Below are 19,337 nucleotides of genomic sequence, written 5' to 3'. Positions count from 1 at the left end.
CACCTATTGCTTCCAACAAAACATTATCCAGAACTCACACATATAAAGCAGATAAAAGTGGAACTATCCCAGTTGAAGTGAGAAGCAAGAGCCCGTGTTCAGTTCACTAGGTCTGTCACACTCCACAGGAACCCGCTGGACACGTCCTGTAACCCCTCCAGCTTCCCAGAACACAGTATGGAAGCCACTGCGCTCGATGTTCTTGGAGAAAGCTCCCAGCTCCGGAATGAGTATGTTATCAACGAATTCTCACAGACCTGTTCCTAGCCACTGCTCCCATCTGAGTTGGCTCAATTGAAAGAGTTTATGGCAAAGAATTCTCAGGCCAGGATGGAGCAGAAGGTGCTGAGAGGAGAGGGGAGCAGGGGTCAAAAGTAAAATTTAATAGGAGAAAGATAAACAATCCACATGCCAGCCATCCAGGCGTCCCGTCTGCCATGCCAATAAACAGAGAGCTGAGCCTGGCTATTACAATAATAAACATAAAAACTTCCATTTGATTACTAACCGCTGCCGACATACCTTGTGGCCTGGGAGACATCTCCTTGCTTTTGTTAGCAACCTAGAAAGGGAAAATCAAAATTCACATGAAAATTAATTATTGATATGCCAGCCCAATGATTCATTCTAGTCACAGACTAACAGCCACATCGGACTCAGCTCTGATGCCAAGATGCCTCCAAATGCTGAGACCATGAAGTAAGTCCCCAGTGGCCCCATTCCTCATCAGCCTGGATGGCTTTCTCTCCCACTGCTACTCAGCAGGAGCAGTCTGGCAAGAAGGATCAACATTCTATCCAAGAAATGCACCAGGAGCAGAGGTGAGCTTACGTGGAGATTAATGAAGGTTAGGCTGTAGAATTCCTTGTGTGTACGGGCCCCTTCCAAGCACTGAGAGAGGGTTTAGCAATGTGTTCACATGATCGTGTATTTTATTAAAATTTCAAAAGCAAAATAGCTTAACCACCATCTGTTCAGACCATTATTTTTTGCCACTTCACCTTTCCTTACTTCACACTCTCCCTCATTCTGGATAGCACTAGAGAATCTAGAGAAGTAGAAGTTGCGTTGGGGATACATCTAGTTTGAATTTAATAGCATATATTTATGTAATTTGCAGTCATCAGCCCAGTACAAGGAGGACATCAACATATGAATGATATTTACTTTAAGAGTAGTTACAATTAGTCACAGAACAAGAAAATTCTAAGTGTTCTGGACACTTCGCAGGTCATATATGAAAGAAACTCGTTAGATGTTTTCCCAAAGCTGACAAAAGTCTTACATATTTACGTGGCGTTACCAATAATGAAACGAGAAGCTGAAAGATATTCTTCTAAACCAGCAATAATAAAAAAACAAATTGAATCAGCAATGCTAGAGTGAAAACTGAATAATTTTTCTATTTTCTCTCTAGAAAAAAATATTACAAAATTATTGGCATGCAAGTATGCAGCTAAAAATGTAGAGACAAAAATGTGGGCAGTTCATTAATTAAAATATTGCTGTTTTACTGGATTTATTACTGAATAATGCTGAGTAATTACCGAATCTAATTCTCTTCAGCATTTCTAAATTTGAAATTTGTTGCAATTCCTTTCCTAAGTAGATTCTCACTTTACCCTCAATCTTGTATTTGTAATTTTGTATTCTTTTTCTTTAAAAAAAAATGTTTTTAATTTTATTTTGAGAGAGAGGGCAGGAGGGGCAGAGACAGACAGACAGAGAGAAAAATCCCAAGCCGGCTCCACACTGTCAGCACACAGCCAGACTCAGGGCTCAATCTCACAAACTGTGAGATCATGACGAAATCAAGAGTCAGACACTTAAGCAACTGAGCCATCCAGGAACCCCTGTATTCTTCTCCTTTTACAGAAGTCTCTTCACATCTGGCTTCCCCCTATCCTGAGCGTTTCCCACCCCTCCTGATTAAAAACCCTTCTCTAGCCCACCCATTCATCAGACTAGACCGCTCACTGAGCAGCAGTATCATATTGTGGTCGAAGGGTATACTCTTGGAGCAGACCACCTGGGTCCAAATCCCAACACCTCTACTTGAGACCTTGAAAAAGTTCGTCTCTCTGGGCCTCAGGGTCCTCATCGATAAAGTAGGGCGAGAATGATACTATTAGAATTGTGTGATACCTCAGAGCACTTTAATGAAGAATAAATGAGATCAGCTATGGAAAACACTTAGAATGGGGCCTGGAATATCGTAAGTGGTATTTAAGATTTAGCTCCTGTTACTATTCTCTGAATATGAACTTACTATTACATACAAAGCTCAAGTTCATCCCTTCCAAGAAGTCTTTCCAGTTTTAAATGGTACATCCTTCCCTCTCTGTCTCCTGTAGGATTTGTTGTCTACACCACTATATCTCTCATTCAATGCTTCACATATACTCACCTTCCTGCTTTTTACTCTCTAATCATTTTTATATATGCATATTATCTCCTCATTTAAATTATATGTTCCTTAAGAACATGGGTTTTGTATTGTGTTTTTTATACCCCCCTAAGATGCTAGTTCTGTGTCTTGTACATATATGTGTATATACATATTAGCTTGTATGTATATACTGACATACATGTGCGTGCGTGTGTACGTGGGGAGAGAGAGAGAGAGAGAGAGAGACTGAAACTTCCTGTATTTGTACCAGAAGTTTGCTCTCTAGTGGCTGGGAAGAGCCATGGTCCAATTCTCCAACTTGCATTCCAAGATCTAAACCACTAGGGAAGGAATTAGAAATTCAGTGACTCAACGGTGTGACTAACATGTAGAGGTCATGTCCCTCTCTCCTTCACTATATTGTTTCTCTCTGTGTTATCAAGAAGCAAGCCTGACACTTCCATTTTCTCTATCAAATAAGAATTTAAGAGAATCTGAACTGAGCATTTAGGGTCTGTCTAAAGTGAAGGGTATCACTGCGGACTCGTGAGTCACAATATCCTTCAAAGCACTGAGGCAAGCTGACTTCCCATTTTACGGTCTACAGATTCAAACCTTATTTCATACCTGGGAGACTCAAAGGCTTTTGACCCCAACAAAAATAATAAAATGGCATTTTTTTTTTTTTTTAGTTTTGAAAGACCTTCTTATTTTATAAATAAAGAAAGCGCGTCTTTGATAGATGAGGTGATTTACACAAAACCAGGCAGGGGGCTCCTCTTAGAGTTGGAACTAGAACCCAGCTCTTCTCAATCCTACAACACTGTTCTTTCCACCAAGCCATCCCATATGCATGTGGAGAGAGCAGAGGAGGATGTAGGGTGTAGGGAGGTGATGCTCTAAACTCATCCTGAGAGGGTCATGGTCTCTAATACACCACAATAAAGCACTTAAAAGTGAAATTCCAGGGGCGCTTGGCTGGCTTGGTCAGTGGAGTGTGCAACTGTTGATTCTGAGGTTGTAAGTCCGAGCCCCAGGTTGGGTGTAGAAATTACTTAATAAAGCCTTTTTTAAAAAAAAAAAAGTGAACGACTCCAGATAATACTTGGCCCATTATACAGACTCCAGTGACGTCACATTATATTGATCACATATGTGGGCAGAAGACCGTGGCATGCTATTTACAAAGAATTCTAGAAATTCTACCTTCTTAAGTGAAAGATCTGATTTACTTCTTCCCAGTGAATTTGCCAAAGCACATCCATATATGACTCCTGGTCATTTCATTTCTAGGGTGGCATCCTATATGAGCCACTTGAGCTTCAGATGTCCTCAATCTTCAGGAGCGCCTGGGTGGCTCAGGCGGTTGAGCGTCCAGCTCTTGATTTCAGCTCAGGTCATGAACCCAGAGTCATGGGATTGAGCCCCGTGTTGGGCTTCTCTCTCTCTCTCTCTCTCTCTCTCTCTTTCAATACCTCTGCCCCTCTTCTCCACTAGTGCTCTCTCTATCTACAAAAAGAAAAAAAAAGGTCTACAATCGTCAACATAACAGTAGGAAAAAAACCCTTTGAAAACCTGTAATCTGCTCAACTGAAAAGCTGCCTGAGTGCGTAGACAGGTGAGGAGAGGGGTAGCACTCAGAAACTCAGCATCCAGCAACTTCTAAACTGAGAAGAAAAGGATGGAATGCTCATAACTTGATCCCCAATAACCAAGAAAACAAAGTCAATCTCCCAGGCTCTGCCTACTCTTTAAGTTCTGCCTTGTGGGAAAATATGGATGAGGAAATGAAGAAGGGGAAGAGAACCAAACTGTGGGGTCGGGATGTCTTCTGAAAGAGGTCTTTCAGAAAGAGTCTTTAGCCTCTCCCAGAAGCCAGACACCAGTTCAGTGCTGGGGAAAAGGGAAGTCATGGAGAAAATTCCCATCCGGTGGCACACCACTCAGAAGATAAAGTAAATATCATTTGGAAATTCCCAGAAAGAATTTCCAAAGTCATTCTTTCCTAAGGAGGCTTTCGCTAAGAAGGCACTTATTAAAATGGAAAGAACAGGAAACAGAATCTGAAGAAACAGGGGCCCTGGCCTTGGTCCTGTGGCTGGGTAGATATGGAACCTCAAGAAAATCACATTCCACACCATGGGCCTCAGTTTCCCTATCTGAATGTAAGAGATGGAACTCCTGTCCAGAACTTGTAGTCCAATAATAATACACTGTTCCTAAGAAGGTCAAAGTAGTCTTAGTCCTTCTCTCCCTCTCTCAATCGCTCAATGATTCTCCACACCTAATTTGAAGTAACTGTTAAGGACATTAAAATGACTTATGGTATGAGTGAAAATATTCTAGAGAGAGTCATAAGGCTCACTGCCCCACAAAACTTACAAATAGTACATTGCTACAAACCTTACCCCAGTTAAACCTTGATTAACCATTGGCTGTCAGAGTTCCTCATTTCTCCTTCCGGCCCATCCACTGTGTTCACTCTCACGATTCTCATTCTGGGTGGGACAATGCCTCATTGAGCCAGACCATTCCCAGGGCCTGCCCACTAAACGCCATTAAGTATCTCCCAGTCATTGTGACATCCCTCACCGCCCCCACACTTTCAAGTGCCTCTACGGAAGTAGCACTGTCCAGTGGTGAGCAATGAAAAGTCATCACCGTCAAAGGATATGGAAAAAAAAAAAAAAGAGTTTATCACCCTTAAATCATTTGAGCCTCATTGAATCTCGGAAACTTGTAGAAAAAAATCAAAAGAAAAATAATCTGAGGCTATTAGCTAAAACAGGTTTTGGTTACCCATAGCTGTAAGTTCTTCTGGCTGGACCACTATCTTCTCCCTACACTTGAGCACAGGTAACTACAAGCTGCCTGACAGATGGGTTTTCGTTTCCATTTGCTCTCTCCCTACCGGTTCCTTCTCCCACCTCCCTTTGCTTACCTGGCATAATGTCCTGCAGGATTCTGTGGGCAACAGAAACACTAAGCAGTAGAGCAAAAACATGTGAATCATCGTCTTCCACACCGTTGCCTTTCTTGCTTCTATAAAAATAAATGAAAAAGCAAAGTGTCTCCAATCTGAAGCTTTCAAAGTCTCTCACTGCAGTCAGCCCGTAAGTATGGGTTCTGTCCTGAGTGCTGTCAACTCAGACTTCTCTGCCCCAGAGGTGGCGTCCCTGTGGCCTCCCATGGACCTCACCAGGAGGCTGCAGGTGTGAGCGGCTGGTGCCAGGAAGCACAGGCAACCTGACACCTGAGGTAGGAATCCTTCCAAAGGAAGCTGCCTGCTGGGGTGTAATGAATAATAGCCCGCGTTCAGGGATCCAGAAGGATGGTTCACTCCCTGGGTTAGGCAGGCCTGAGAAACGTGTGGGTGGCTGTGGTGGAAGCTGAGTTGGGGTGCCTATGTGCAAACTCAGCCCAGAGACATCTTTCGAAGGAGAGTAAGCACCAGGCTTGGCCTATTATCTCATTCCCACCCAACTGGATTTTCGTAGGTAGGTAACAAACTTCCCAAACTGATCTTAGACAAGTCCTGCTACTGTTATTTCTGCCAAAATTGATCTCAAAACTAAAATGATTCGTTGGCACCTAGAATAGCGCTAGAAACATGGTGGTGCCCACAATATACTCATTGAGGAAAGAGGAAAGAAGAGAGGAAGGCAAGGTGGGCAAGAAACACTGATGATTTATATCAGATCTGTGCTCTATCAGATCTGATCTATATCAGATCTCTATTTTTTAATAGTAAATTTTAATAATTTTAATATTTTTCATTTTGGGTGAAATCCTCTTTGAAATGTATTTGATATTTCTTTGCTTTTAGACGGCAGGGTTCAGAAGACTTGGACGTCATCAAGAAAGGCCGGGAGCTTTTGCAATGGCTGATATTTGCTCTTTGACCATTTTTAGCCAGAAAGGAATAGCTTTTATCCTATTTGTGCGTAATTCTACAGCAAATAAGGCCATTATTTTAAAGACTAGGCAAAATGTCTTTTTAGCCATATTTCCTATGTTGAAATACTAACCTAACTGAAATTCCACTGAAATCTAAAGGTTATTTACAATATTCTACATTGCCTGCTGCAGCCTCTTTCAGTGGTTTTCGAATTGTGAGGCTAACGACCAACCTATTTCTACCTATGTGCAGTCTCTTTGTTTTACTAGAAATGGAATCCTGGCCTCTTGAAAAGAAAAAAAAGTCACCATTCTGCATTTAGCTGTATTCAGATATTGCATTTCCATATGTATTTTTTTTGTTTGTATTGTAAAAAATTCACATAATGGAGCGACTAGGTGGCTCAGTCAGCTAAGCGTCCAACTCTTGATTTCAGCTCAGGTCATGATCTCATGGTTCGTGAGGTTGAGCCCCACCTCGGGCTCTGAGCTGACAATGTGGATGCAGCTTGGGGTTTCTGCCCCTCCCCTGCTCACTCCCTATCTCTCTCTCTCTCTCTCAAAAATAAATAAATAGTTTTTAAAAATTCACATAATAAACAATGTTGTGATATAGAAAGAAAAAAAAGGCTTTCTGCTGAAGGTCCCTAGTTCTTTAAGCACAAGGATTATGTTGTTACTCATCAGTTTTAAGTATATTTCGTTGCAACCCACGTGGGCATACAATTTCAAATAAATTTCAGCCACATTGGGGGTGCCTGGGTGGCTCAGTCGGTTGAGCTTCCGACTTCGGACCAGGTCACAATTTCACCGTCTGTGTGTTCGAGCCCCACGTCGGGCTCCGTGCTGACAGCTCGGAGCCTGGAGCCTGCTTCGGATTCTGTGTCTCCCTCTCTCTCTCTCTGCCCCTCCCCCACTCATGCTCTGTCTCTCTCTGTCTCAAAAATAAAATAAAACATTAAAAAAAAAAATTTCGGCCACGTTGGCATCCTTTTTTTCCAAGTCTTCCAAATGGCTAACAATTCAGTATGAAAATCATCAGTCTTACCACAATGATCACCAATGTAGTTACTGCTTTGGGTAAAATCATCAAAATTAAAAAAAAAATTAAAAGCCACTGATGAATTTGTTAACATAATTTTCATAAAATCAGAACATGAGTCCTTGTTTTTCTGATTTACACACATTTAATTTCATTTTTTTAATGTTCATTTTATTTTTGAGAGAGAGAGAGTGAGACAGAGCATGAACATGCGTGAGGCAGAGAGAGAGGGAAACACAGAAACGGAAGCAGGCTCCAGTCTCCAAGCTGTCAGCACAGAGCCCAACGCGGGGCTCAAAATCACGAACCTCGAGATCATGTTGGACGCTTAACTGACTGAGCCATCCAGTTGCCCCTATTTTACTTCAGTTTAAATAGGCTCCATGCCTAATGTGTGGCTTGAACTCACAGCCCTGAGATCAAGAATCACATGCTTGGGGTACCTGGGTGGCTCAGATGGTTAAGCGTCCAGCTTCAGCTCAGGTCATGATCTCACAATTCGTGAGTTTTAGCCCCACAACAGGCTCTATGCTGACAGCTCAGAGCCTGGTGCCTAGAGCCTGCTTCAGATTCTGTGTCTCCCTCTCTCTCTACCCCTCCCCCACTTGTGCTCTGTCTCCCTCTGTGTTTCAAAAATAAATAAATGTAAAAAAAAAGAAAAGAAAAGAATCGCATGCTTTACTAACTGAGCCAGTCAGGTGCCCCTTCATTGGTTTTATATCAAAATTCTCATTATACAGAATGTTTTCTCTTTAACTAAAACTACTTTTTAAAAAGATTTAAAGAATGATAGAAGACAACAACCTTTCACTGTTCTGCCCAAACACTCAAATAGATTTTTTTTTAAGGGCTGGGAAGAAGTTGAATAACTAGACAAGTTCAACAAAACAATATGAAAACTACTGTTTGCTTAAAATGTTAAGGTGTTATATTGAAAAAAGATCCTTATTTTAGCATCCCATTGTTTTAAATTTTAAACATAGCTGTTTTAATTTTATCAATATGCATTTTGATTATTAATAAAATTATTTTTATGCATGGCAAAATGAGCACTTTGTGCTATATGTGGCAATGACCTTCACAGACCTTACAGTATGGACTTTTTTGATAGTTATTCTGCTATTAAAATTTTGGAGCCCAGAATTTTCTAACAACTTCTTTGCTATCCGGGACTAGCTTGCCATGGAAGGACTGGAGACCACAACTCTGGAATGCTATCTTTGCCCAAGTTTCAACAACAGTGGAACTCTAAGTACATTCTGAACTTTTTCTTAATTCTTTTACTTAGAAGAAACAGTTTCTAAAGTTGGCTTTTTTGGCATTTTGCTTAAACACGGCTCTTTAAGTAAAGTGGACTTCAATAAAATCAATTTTCTTCCAGACTTGTTGATATTAAGCCATAGTCATTAGCTCTTTTTCCAATCCTGTGAAAGCAAAAAGTTTGAAAGAAGACAAAAGTATAGGGGCAAAACAGCAGCAAGAATCCAATCTTTGGACCCCCACCGCCTCCCACCTTCTTCCGATTTCCTTCTGAAAAGCTTTTGGCTTCTAACGGTTCAGACCTCCTTCCACCAGCTCAGCCTCACACCTTTCTGAAATGCAAGGGGGGGGGAGAGGGGGGGGAATGTAACTCTTCCCTCTAAAACAAATGTTTGTAAATGTTAGCTTCGTGTAGCCCAAGCCAAACAATTTGCTACAGACATTGACTTCAGGGGAGGCTTATCTCTCAAGAACATACAACCTGAAAAAACAGTCATCTCATGCGATTCACACCAAAAAAAAAAAAAAAAAGGCAATTACATCAGCACTGACATTTCACAAGGTAAAACGTGCCAAATACAAAATGTTACTTTTTTTTTTTTTATTGTTTAGTTAAGAAACCACTTCCCTTCTCCTTTATAAAGGAGGAGGAGGAGAACAGTAAAGGTACTGGTAACTTGGCTAGATCTGCAAAGAGATAGTATTTCCAAAACATCCAAACAAGAAGATGTTTTCCCATTCTCTGCTGTCTGCTTTCGAAATCTGAAAAAGGTGCCTAAGATGTTTAATGTATGTGTTTATTCAACAGAAAATGAGCTCCTCATTTGCAAGCAATGTCCTAACAGCTCGAAATTAAACAACCACAAAGATAACTTCTTTCCCTGTCTCCTCACTACCTTGGGGAAGCCACAGGCTAATGAGGCTTCTGAAACATCTCCAAGGGTTTGGGAACTTGGATGGGCTTTGTTCCCAGAAGTCCTTCAGACTCTAGGAGTCAAAGCTAGTCAAACAGGCATGACAGCAAGGATTCCAAAGTTCCAAATTTCACAAAAAGATTCTCATCTTTGCTAACAATTTAATTTTGAAATATCTCTTCCTATCTCTATGTCAAATTCCTCCAGCCCAAAGCCACGCGTTGACTGGCAACAGGCACAGGTCACTAATGAAAGACAAAGCAGGCAGGAAGAGCAGGTGAGCTGCACGCTGGGACATGTTCTCTGTGTGGCTCCATCAGAAGCAAATATTTGCTTAATTTAAACGCACACACATCAGCGAGGGAGACCAGAGGTATTTTATAATAGCTTGATTAGGGAGTAACAAATCTTGATTAGGAAAAAACAAAGGTATACTGGAATACGAATGAATCGTGGCAATCACGAACAAAAGGAAACAGAAGTCCAGACAGGACTTTATCAGCCACTCAGGAGTATTTCAATCACCAGCTGTCAGCCGACAGTCTGCAGCTATTACTTGCATAATTAGGTTTTGCAGTGAGTTGCTGAGGCTTCCAGTGGGATCTGCAAAATGCTGTCAAAGCTCCCAAACAGCCTGGGAATACACTTCGGATGATCTCAGGGGTGGATGATCCCATTGCGTCTGTCGTTTAGCCATCCCACTGTCTTACCTCCTAGTCACTCACCAATCCCACCTGTCCTGCCTGAATCAGACATCACGGAAGGGAAGAGGAGAATAAAACAGTCACTGTCTGTTTACTCTGTGTCTGGCACTATGTCTGCCTTGACTCTTTTATTATTACTATTATTATTTTATTTATTTTTGAGAGAGAGCGTGCACGCACAGCAGAGAGAAAGGGAGACAGAGAATCTCAAACAGGCTCCAAGCTGTCAGCACAGAGCCCTACACGGGGTTCAAACCCAGCGACTGGGAGATCATGACCTGAGCCGAAATCAAGAGCCTAACACCCAACCGACTGAGCTACCAAGGTGCCACTGCATTAACTCTTTTAATGTCATCAAGTAGTTCTGTGACATTGAAGTGACTTCATGTTTTTACAAAAGTAAGGGGCTAAAAGTTGACCCTGACTAACCTCACAGGTACTAAGTGGCACACTTGGGATTTGAACCCAGGTCTGTGATTTTTTTTTTTTTTTTTTTTTTGGTATGTCATATGGCTTTTCTAATAGAAGAAAGAGTTGATCTTTGTATGGGGTTAATTCTCTCAGAACATTTTCACAGGTAACTTTCATCTTCCCATCATAAAATTTTATGAGCTAGGCAGAGAAGTTATCATTTTCCTTTTTATCAAAGAAGAAATTGTCCAGATACCAAGTAGCTTCCCCACAGTGGCACCCCAAGTTATTGGAAGACCCTGACTCTTTTCACCCCGATCCAGGCTCTTTTAACTACATCATTCTGTCCTTTCCTCCTTCTTGTCATGAAGATATAAAAAGGCTGGCCATCATCTCTAGCAAAAATAATAATAATAAATTGATTGATTGGTTGATTGATTAATCGATTAGATAGAAAGATAAATGGGAGAGATCTAGGTTTAAATGACCTTAAATAAACTTAAAAATTAAATAGAAGTGCCTTCAGAATTCCTTCTGTCCTTTTCCTGAGTCATGTCCCATGCTGTGCCCAAATGCTCAGGCTCTTGCTTTCAGCTGCAGTCTAGAAGCTCCCTCCTTGGACAAAACTCCTCACTCTGAAGCAACCTTTCTCACATCAAGGCCCTCTTTCCTAGGTCTTAAGAAATTCATTTGACTGACAAGAAGGAACAGTTAACCAATCAGATAAGCTGACTCCCAGTGAAGTGAAAATGAATACCAGTGGTGATGTGATTTAGTCATCCCAGGTAAGTATACATTTTAACAGGGTTTTTCTAGAGGTAACCTCTCCCACAGGAGGAAATAAAGGCAGGGACCCAGGTCAGTAGGCCAGATTCTTGGGAGTAAGGATGGCTCTCCATGCCCCAAACCACACCCACAGAGCTACATACTCACATGTTTAGATGAGCCCTCAGGTTTCTCCTGAAACCCAATTTTTTTTTTTAAACTTTAAATCATTTTCATTGGTTTCCCCAAACCTTGGCCAGCTTCTCTAAACCTTTTTTGAACTGGCTGCTTTCCTCCTTAGGCATGTAGGTTTCAAGCAGTGCTAAGTAATGGATGATTACTCATACCTGAAAGATAAATAGTAAACAGGGATGAAGGTGTGCAGAGGGCATCGATGTCAGGCACTCGGTATAGGTGTGCCCTGAGAATCAGCTCCCTCATGAGTCACCACAAAACCAAGGAGAGGACTTATCTAATAGTCAGAGGCTGCCAGGATGAGTTAAAGAGATCATACAAGTATACAAAATGTGGAAAGGAATGCTGAAAAGCCTGGTAAACCCAAATCATTGTAGGACTACAACACTTCTGGGACCCTAGCATATAGAAAGAGCTGGTAAGGCAAAAAGCATGGTGTGCAAATTTGCTGATGGCACTTGTACATACAGTAGCCGAAAAAAGAATATGGGAACAGTATCAATGTCAAACAACAATGAAGGGGCTAGGAAATTATGATAAATCTGTATAAAGGCAAGTATAATATTTTGTCAAAACACTGGAAGGACACCAAAGTATTAGCAACTACCAAAAAAAAATGATCAAATAATTTTCCACATACTCCATTCTTTATTTTCCACAAATAATTAGATTTATAATTGGGGAAAAATAAGTTCTTTAGCATTGTGGCAGAAAGAGCATGAAGTAGGTTGAAAGTCAGAAGATCTGTGTTCTTCCTCCAATTCTGTCATGATTCATGTTCTGAAATTTGGCAAGATCTTGAATTCCTCTGAGCCTCATTTCTTCACTCATTCAGAAAACATTTATCTTGGGTCTGTTTCATGCAAATAAACTTGAGGATCCAGAGACAGTTATGAAGGAAGACAAACAAGACAAGGTCTTTGGGAATCGGAAGTCTAACTACGGAAGATGGAAAATATAAAGGGTATACATTAATGCTATAAGTATTCCCTCTGAGGTCTACAAAACATACTTTACAAACCTATGGCAAAAAGTCATAAGCTCTCCCTCCAGGGACTTTGGGGAGCATCACAAACAAGGTGGCATTTGGTGTGGATCTTGCCAGGAGGTGAGGAAGAACAGTATTCCAGACAGAGAAATAGTAGGTCCAAAGCAGGAAGCATGAAACAGCCAGGCATGTTCGGAGATGACTGGGAAGGTCACAAAGTTGAAACAACAGGTGTGTGATGGAAAAGCAATATATGTAGCTCATCAGCTCTGATGCTCTGATGCCAAAATTAGGTGGGTTATGTGCCACAGGAAAGCAATGGGATTCTTCCATGGACAATGAGGAACCATCAAATCCTTTAGTGACAGCATCAGAAGTCATTTAAGAAAATTATTCTGCCAACAGTGTAGAGGGTAGGAAAGAAGGCAGAGATGAGGGCCAGGAAGCCAGTGGGGAGGCCGTTCCTTAATCCAGGAGACCAATCATAAAGCCAGGACCATGGCAACGGCATTCGGATGGATTCAAAAAGAACCCAATGACCAAAAGAGCAAGAAGAAGGGATGAAGAAGTGACTACTATTAAAACTTAGGTTTAGAAGAGTAAGCAAAAGTTTAGGAAAGAAAGCATTTGTGAAAAAGGTAGTAGAGAAAAACATGAGGTGGATGTTTCTAGACTAAGCATCCGGGTGGGTTGGGGTGACCTTAATCAAGAGAGGAAGTACAGAAGGAGAAGCAAGTCTGGAAGACAAGAGAAACAAAAGAGATAGCTGAGCTAATATTCAGGTAGTACATACCTGGAAAAATATGTCTCAAGAGTTATGTATTTCCATTAATGTGAATTTGCTCCCAAAGCACTTCTATCAGCTTTCAGCTTTCAGGAGTCGTCAGCATTTTTTTCTATAAAAGCCACACTACTGTCATGGCTGTGGACCACATGGAGCCATAAATGCTCTATCCTTCTGCAAAAGCCTCCCAGAGCTGTATCATCACAAGACTGAAGGCTCAGAAGTGAACAAGCCCAGCATAAAAGTGCGTAATAACTAATCGTTATAAAACAACTCTTAGATGATTAAAAAGCATAAGTCTCATCACCTAAGAATGATTTCTGAACTATGGATGTCAATAAAAGCATTAAATTTGAATTTTGTACAATATAAACCCTCATAATTATGCTCCTTGATGAGTAATAATTCAATTTTCTTTTCACAAAATGAGAATATTAAAGTGAGAAATTTTTTAAAATTTTTTTTAACGTTTATTTATTTTTGAGACAGAGAGAGAGAAAGAGCGTGAATGGGGGAGGGGCAGAGAGGGAGGGAGACACAGAATCTGAAGCAGGCTCCAGGCTCTGAGCCATCAGCCCAGAGCCCAACGCGGGGCTTGAACTCAAAGACCGCGAGATGGTGACCTGAGCTGAAGTCGGAGGCTTAACCGACTGAACCACCCAGGCGCCCCCTAAAGTGAGAAATTTTAAAGAGCATTCTTACTCTGATCAACATGGTAGTGGAGGGATTAAAAATGTGGATTTCTGACTCAGTGCCTTAATAATTACATTAAAATATGCACACTCATTCAACCAGAGATATTTTTCATTAGATCACAGGTTGGAGTTTTAGATTATTTTTTTTATTTACTTATTTTTGAATGTTTTTATTTCTTTCTGAGAGACAGGGAGGGAGAGAGAGAGAGAGAGAGAGAGAGAGAGAGAGAGAGAGAGAGGGAGAGAGAGAGAGAGAGAGAGAGAGACAGGATGTGAGTGGGGAGGGGCAGAGAGAGAGGGAGACACAGCATCTGAAGCAGGCTCCAGGCTCCGAGCTGTCAGCACAGACCTTGAACTCCTGAATTGCAAGAACCTGAGCTGAAGTTGGCACTTAACCGACTGAGCCACCCAGGAGCCCCTCTGATTACTATTTCAAACTGAAAATAGTTATTTCAGATGAAAAACGTCCGTGCTTTTTTTTGGTGCTCTTTATGTGTCTCACATTTGACATTTGGTACCCTCTCACTTATATTACATATATTCGAAAGTAATTATCTAGGGGCGCCTGGGTGGCTCAGTCGGTTAAGCGGCCGACTTCGGCTCAGGTCATGATCTCGCGGTCCGTGAGTTCTAGCCCCGCGTCGAGCTCTGTGCTGACAGCTTAGAGCCTGGAGCCTGTTTCAGATTCTGTGTCTCCCTCTCTCTGACCCTCCCCAGTTCATGCTCTGTCTCTCCCTGTCTCAAAAATAAATAAACGTTAAAAAAAAAATTAATTAATTAATTAATTTTAAAAAAGTAATTATCTATAACTCATATGTATGGAAGAGTCATGAATTATTCTTTTCTAACATAAATAGAAAAAGAAAAATGTCCTTGAGTAGATCTTCAAAAACTATAAAACAGTAATAAAACAGTAAAAAAAAAAAAAACAAAAAAACACTAAGAAACGTGAAAGGGTATTTCCATCCTGCTTAGTTCTACATATTGGACAAAAAAATCTTTCTGGGGCACCTGGGTGGCTCAGTTGGTTAAGCGTCCAACTTCAGCTCAGGTCATGATCTCACAGTTCATGATTTCCAGCCCCGCATCGGGCTCTATACTGACAGCCTAGAGCCTGCTTCAGGTTCTACGTCTCCTTTTCTCCCTGTCCCTACCCCACTCACACTCTTGTCTTTCTCTCTCTCTTAAAAATAAACATTAAAAAATTTTTTAAAAAATCCTTCCACTTTTGGTTCCTTACATTTTACTTTCTTTCTTGTGTTACATGCCTTTTCTCTATATTCACTTCATTTCTTGCTGGAATGTATCTTTTTGAACTTCCTTTTTTTTTTTTTTAAGTTTATTTATTTTTGTTGAGAGAGAGAGAGAGAGAGAGCCAGCAGGGGAGGGGCAGAGAGATGGAGAGAGAGAACCCAAGCAGGCTCTGGGCTGTCAGCACAGAGCCCACCGTGGGGCTCAGACCCACAAAGTGTGAGATCACGACCTGAGCCAAAATCAAGAGTCTGACGTTCAACTGACCGAGTCACCGCGGCACCCCTTTTTAAACTTCCTTTGATGAAGATGTCTGCATTGCAAACTCTCTTAAACTTTGAATGTCTAAAAATATTCTTACTTTATTCTCATTTTGGATGATTCAATGAATGAGTAATGATCAAAGCATCAGTGTTTCCTTTTTTTAAATGTTTATTTACTTTTGACAGAGAGAGGGGCAGAGAGAGAGGAAGACAGAGGATCTGAAATGGGCTCTGTGCTGACAGAGAGCCCGACGTAGGGCTTAGGCTCACAAACTGCGAGATCATAACCTTAGCCGAAGTCAGATGCTTAACCAACTGAGCCATCCAGGCGCCCTAAGGCAGCAGTGTTTCTATTCAAAGGGTGATTTGTTTCTAATTTGGTTCTTGGACAGAAAGAGACTTGCACCAAGTAAGTTTTGAAATGGCTTTCATGGAGGAGATCCCCCAAGAAGGACAGCAGGCAAAAAGAACCAAGGCACAGGGAGCTCAGGTGAATGAGGCAGAGCGTCTCAGGCGCAGCCAGCATTTTGGAGGAAAGCAAGATCTTCTGGATAAATCCATCGGGGAGGAGTCAGCACTTTCTATATTTAGGACAAGCACACCATGACCGTGATGACCATGTGTAGCAGGCACACAGTTAGCAGTCATGAAACCAGGTTGGCACGGGGGTAACTATGTTTTGCACTACAATTGAATGTAAACAGCACCGGAGCCCTATTTGAACCAATGATGGAAAATTTGCCCATACAAGATCAACTCATCGATTTTCAGTTTAAACTAGGTCTCTTTTGAGCAATTCAACATTTGCTCCTTCTTTTCCTCTTCCTTTCTCCCCAGGGCTGATATCCTAGCATCAGAAGAGAGGCATGCAAGGCTAAGCCTCCAGCCACGCTACTTTCTGCTGCTCTGGACAATCACGGCTGGTCTTTGGGCCTCGGTGTTCAGCCTGCACATCTGTGCCCCCCTCTTTTCTCTGGCAGCCAGGTCCACAGAGATCACACTGATTATTTTCTCAATGTTCAAAAACTACCCAGATCAGGTCCGGTCTTTGCAACTTCCCAGGGACACGGGGAACTGCTCCTCTCTCTCCCTGCTCTGATTCAGAACACAATCTTTCTCTCCCCTAAGGTCCAGTTCTTGCTCGAAGAAGCCCAGTCTTCTTTTTGGAATCAGCTGGAAGCAGGACACCATTCAGCCATTTTGCATTGGCTTTGTGCATCTCCTGCTTTCCTTCATCAGTTATTCTCCCTCCCCAACCCCCACACCCCAGAGCACAGAGACTCCCTGGACATTGGCAACCCAGTTCCCCTGGAGGTGACAGGACCTTCCATGGGTACTCAGGGGCAAGGAGCACTAAATGCTGAGATACCCAGCATTAGGGACCGTCACAAAACATCTGCACGACAAAGCTTGCACAGAAGTGATGGTGCCACTCTCTTTCCAGCTATGAGACAATCCAAGACTGCTTAAGACTTTCAAAATTCTTGCCAGACTCTTCAAGAGGGAACCCCTTCAAAGACAAGGCTGAGATAGAAATTGCTGCAAGACAATTGCAGGGGGAGGGGTGACTCAGAGACTGCTAACCGATTTAGAGAATTTCTATATGGAAACATGAAATCTTAAAGACCAGATGTGTTCTGGGGGAAAATGTATGCTTGCCACAACTGGAACATTGTGCCCAAGAAGGGGCCTTTAATGGTATTTACTCAAACACGTTGTCTAATGCATAGTAACTTATAAGGCCTGCTTTGATATGGACAGAGTTTTCATTTTGTTGTTAAATAGATTTAATTTGTACTTTCCTATACAAAACTCTCAAAAGAACAGAATCATTCTCCATCATTCCATTCTTTTAAAACAATGACATATAATTTGAAAAATACCGACAATAGGAAATAATGGCTTTGACTTCTCGACAGTCAGGTGTTCTTGAATGTAGCCTTTCAGAACTCAACGTGCATTTCTTTTGGAGGAATACACTGGACACCTATTATGATTATTGTTATTAATAATTTGCCTAGCCGTCCCCACAGCACTCACATATGTCTGGAAACTGCTTATGTCATTCATGTTTACTGTTCATGCAGCCATTTTGAAGATGGGCCAGGCCAGAGCTGAGCCTGTCTGGGCCAATCAGTCCTCACCCCAGGGACTTTCAGGCTTCGATAGGAGGAAGGGAATGGGAGTCCCTCATTTCTAGAGAAGCTGAAAAAGAAAGCCACCCATAGCAGTAATTTCTAACTTTGGTTGCACATTCCCAAAAGAACTTTTTAAAAAATTGCCAATTTCTAGACTCCAGTCTAGACCCATTGAATCAGAACTTCTGGCAGTAAGGCTCAGCACTAATATTTCTCCAAAACTATTTATTTTATTTTGAATAATTTCGTTACTACTGGAAAGTTGAAAGAATTATACAGTGAACACTAATATACCCCTTCACTTAGATTACATTAATTATTAATATTCAGAATGAATGAGTGTTTAAAAACTCCCCAGCTGATACTAATATACAGAAATGAGATCACACCCCCTCCCCGCCCAGCGATCTGTAATTGAGAAGAATCCAACTACAAAAAAGGCACAGTACAAAATGAAGCAGATATGCCAAGAAGGAAAAAGATTTTAAAACAAGAGAGTCCTGGTAATGCTCAGAATTTTGTATTTCATGCCCTGGGTTCCATGAGATACCCTAGTATCTTTATAATAAAATCACCTTTGGGACTTAAAGTAGTATGATTTAGGAGCCTGTTCAGTGCAATCAAAAAATTCAAGAATAATATGCAAAGACAGTGTGATTCTACAGACTCGCCCCTAACTAAAAATGAAACCAGAGTTTACTGACTTGAGAGATCAAATACATTAAAACACATACACGCATGCATGCACGCACGCACGCACACATGCACTTAAGTCATGAATTCCCGAGATAATGGGATCACAGATAATAACACATGCTAACCTAGGGTTCTGTGGAAGAACCCACTGGTGTTCTAAAGCAGATTGTTTTTCCACTGGTGAATTAAGTCCCGTCTTGTACAATGCAGACACATTACTAAAGGGAGGGAGGGGGGTGGTGGCTGTGGGAGTACCCTGCCCCAATGGTGGGAACTAAGTATTCTATCAGTGAGGTGGTTCAGAACCACCAGAACATGCTGATAATAAAAGGGAGACTGAATTTTAGTTGGTTCTATTATTTTTTTAAGACACAGTTACAAATATTATTCTCCATAGATATTGCAACCCATTATCTCCTGGACCCAGAACCACTTCCACCCCAGACCCTGTGCCTCTGCTCCCTGGTCCAATTTTAAATATTTATTTACTTTTGAGAGAGAGAGAGAGTGCAAGCAGGGGAGGGGCAGAGAGAGAGGGAGACAGAGGATCCAAAGTGGGCTCTGCGCTGACAGCAGAGAGCCTGATGTGGGACTCGAACCCACGAATCGCGAGATTCACGAGCTGAGCCGAAGTCAGAGGTTCAACTGACTGAGCTACCCAGGTGCCCCATTCGTGATCACGTTTTAGAAAGACCAAGCTGTCACCAGGCTTGGAGCTGTTCCTCCGCCCCCCCCCCCCAATCTCAATACATTTGAATAAGAGTTGTGGTTTGTATTACAGATGTTCATTCATTTTGCAAAAAAAAAAAAAAAAAGGATGCTGTAACTGTATATCATGCAAATACAGGGTTTGGACTAGTGCCATTTTAGGATACTAGCCCTACAGGCATAACGTACAAGTTTTGCAGTCTTTTAAGACTAATTATTTGCCTTGCAATGTACTTG

The 19,337-nt window shown here is 41.6% G+C and overlaps 1 protein-coding gene across 2 annotated transcripts in view; it reads right to left on the bottom strand.

The window, feature by feature from the left end:
- ADGRF2 (adhesion G protein-coupled receptor F2) overlaps window positions 1-19,337 on the bottom strand; it is a 42,641-nt gene that overhangs the window by 22,073 nt on the left and 1,231 nt on the right. The window contains exons 2-3 of one of the 2 annotated variants that reach the window (XM_023254048.2): window positions 5,331-5,431; window positions 523-562 (exon numbers count right to left, since the gene is read on the bottom strand). In XM_023254048.2, the coding sequence (XP_023109816.2) occupies window positions 523-562; window positions 5,331-5,402 (112 nt within the window). In that variant the 5' untranslated portion in view covers window positions 5,403-5,431. Of the gene's footprint in view, window positions 1-522; window positions 563-4,797; window positions 5,066-5,330; window positions 5,432-19,337 lie in introns of those variants that run through there. The other variant, XM_045057628.1, reaches the window with a different exon arrangement.

The sequence above is a fragment of the Felis catus genome, chromosome B2, assembly GCF_018350175.1.
Source record: "Felis catus isolate Fca126 chromosome B2, F.catus_Fca126_mat1.0, whole genome shotgun sequence".
NCBI lineage: Eukaryota > Metazoa > Chordata > Mammalia > Carnivora > Felidae > Felis > Felis catus.
Note: the sequence above shows the minus strand (reverse complement) of the source record. Positions and strands in the feature narration are given on the sequence as shown.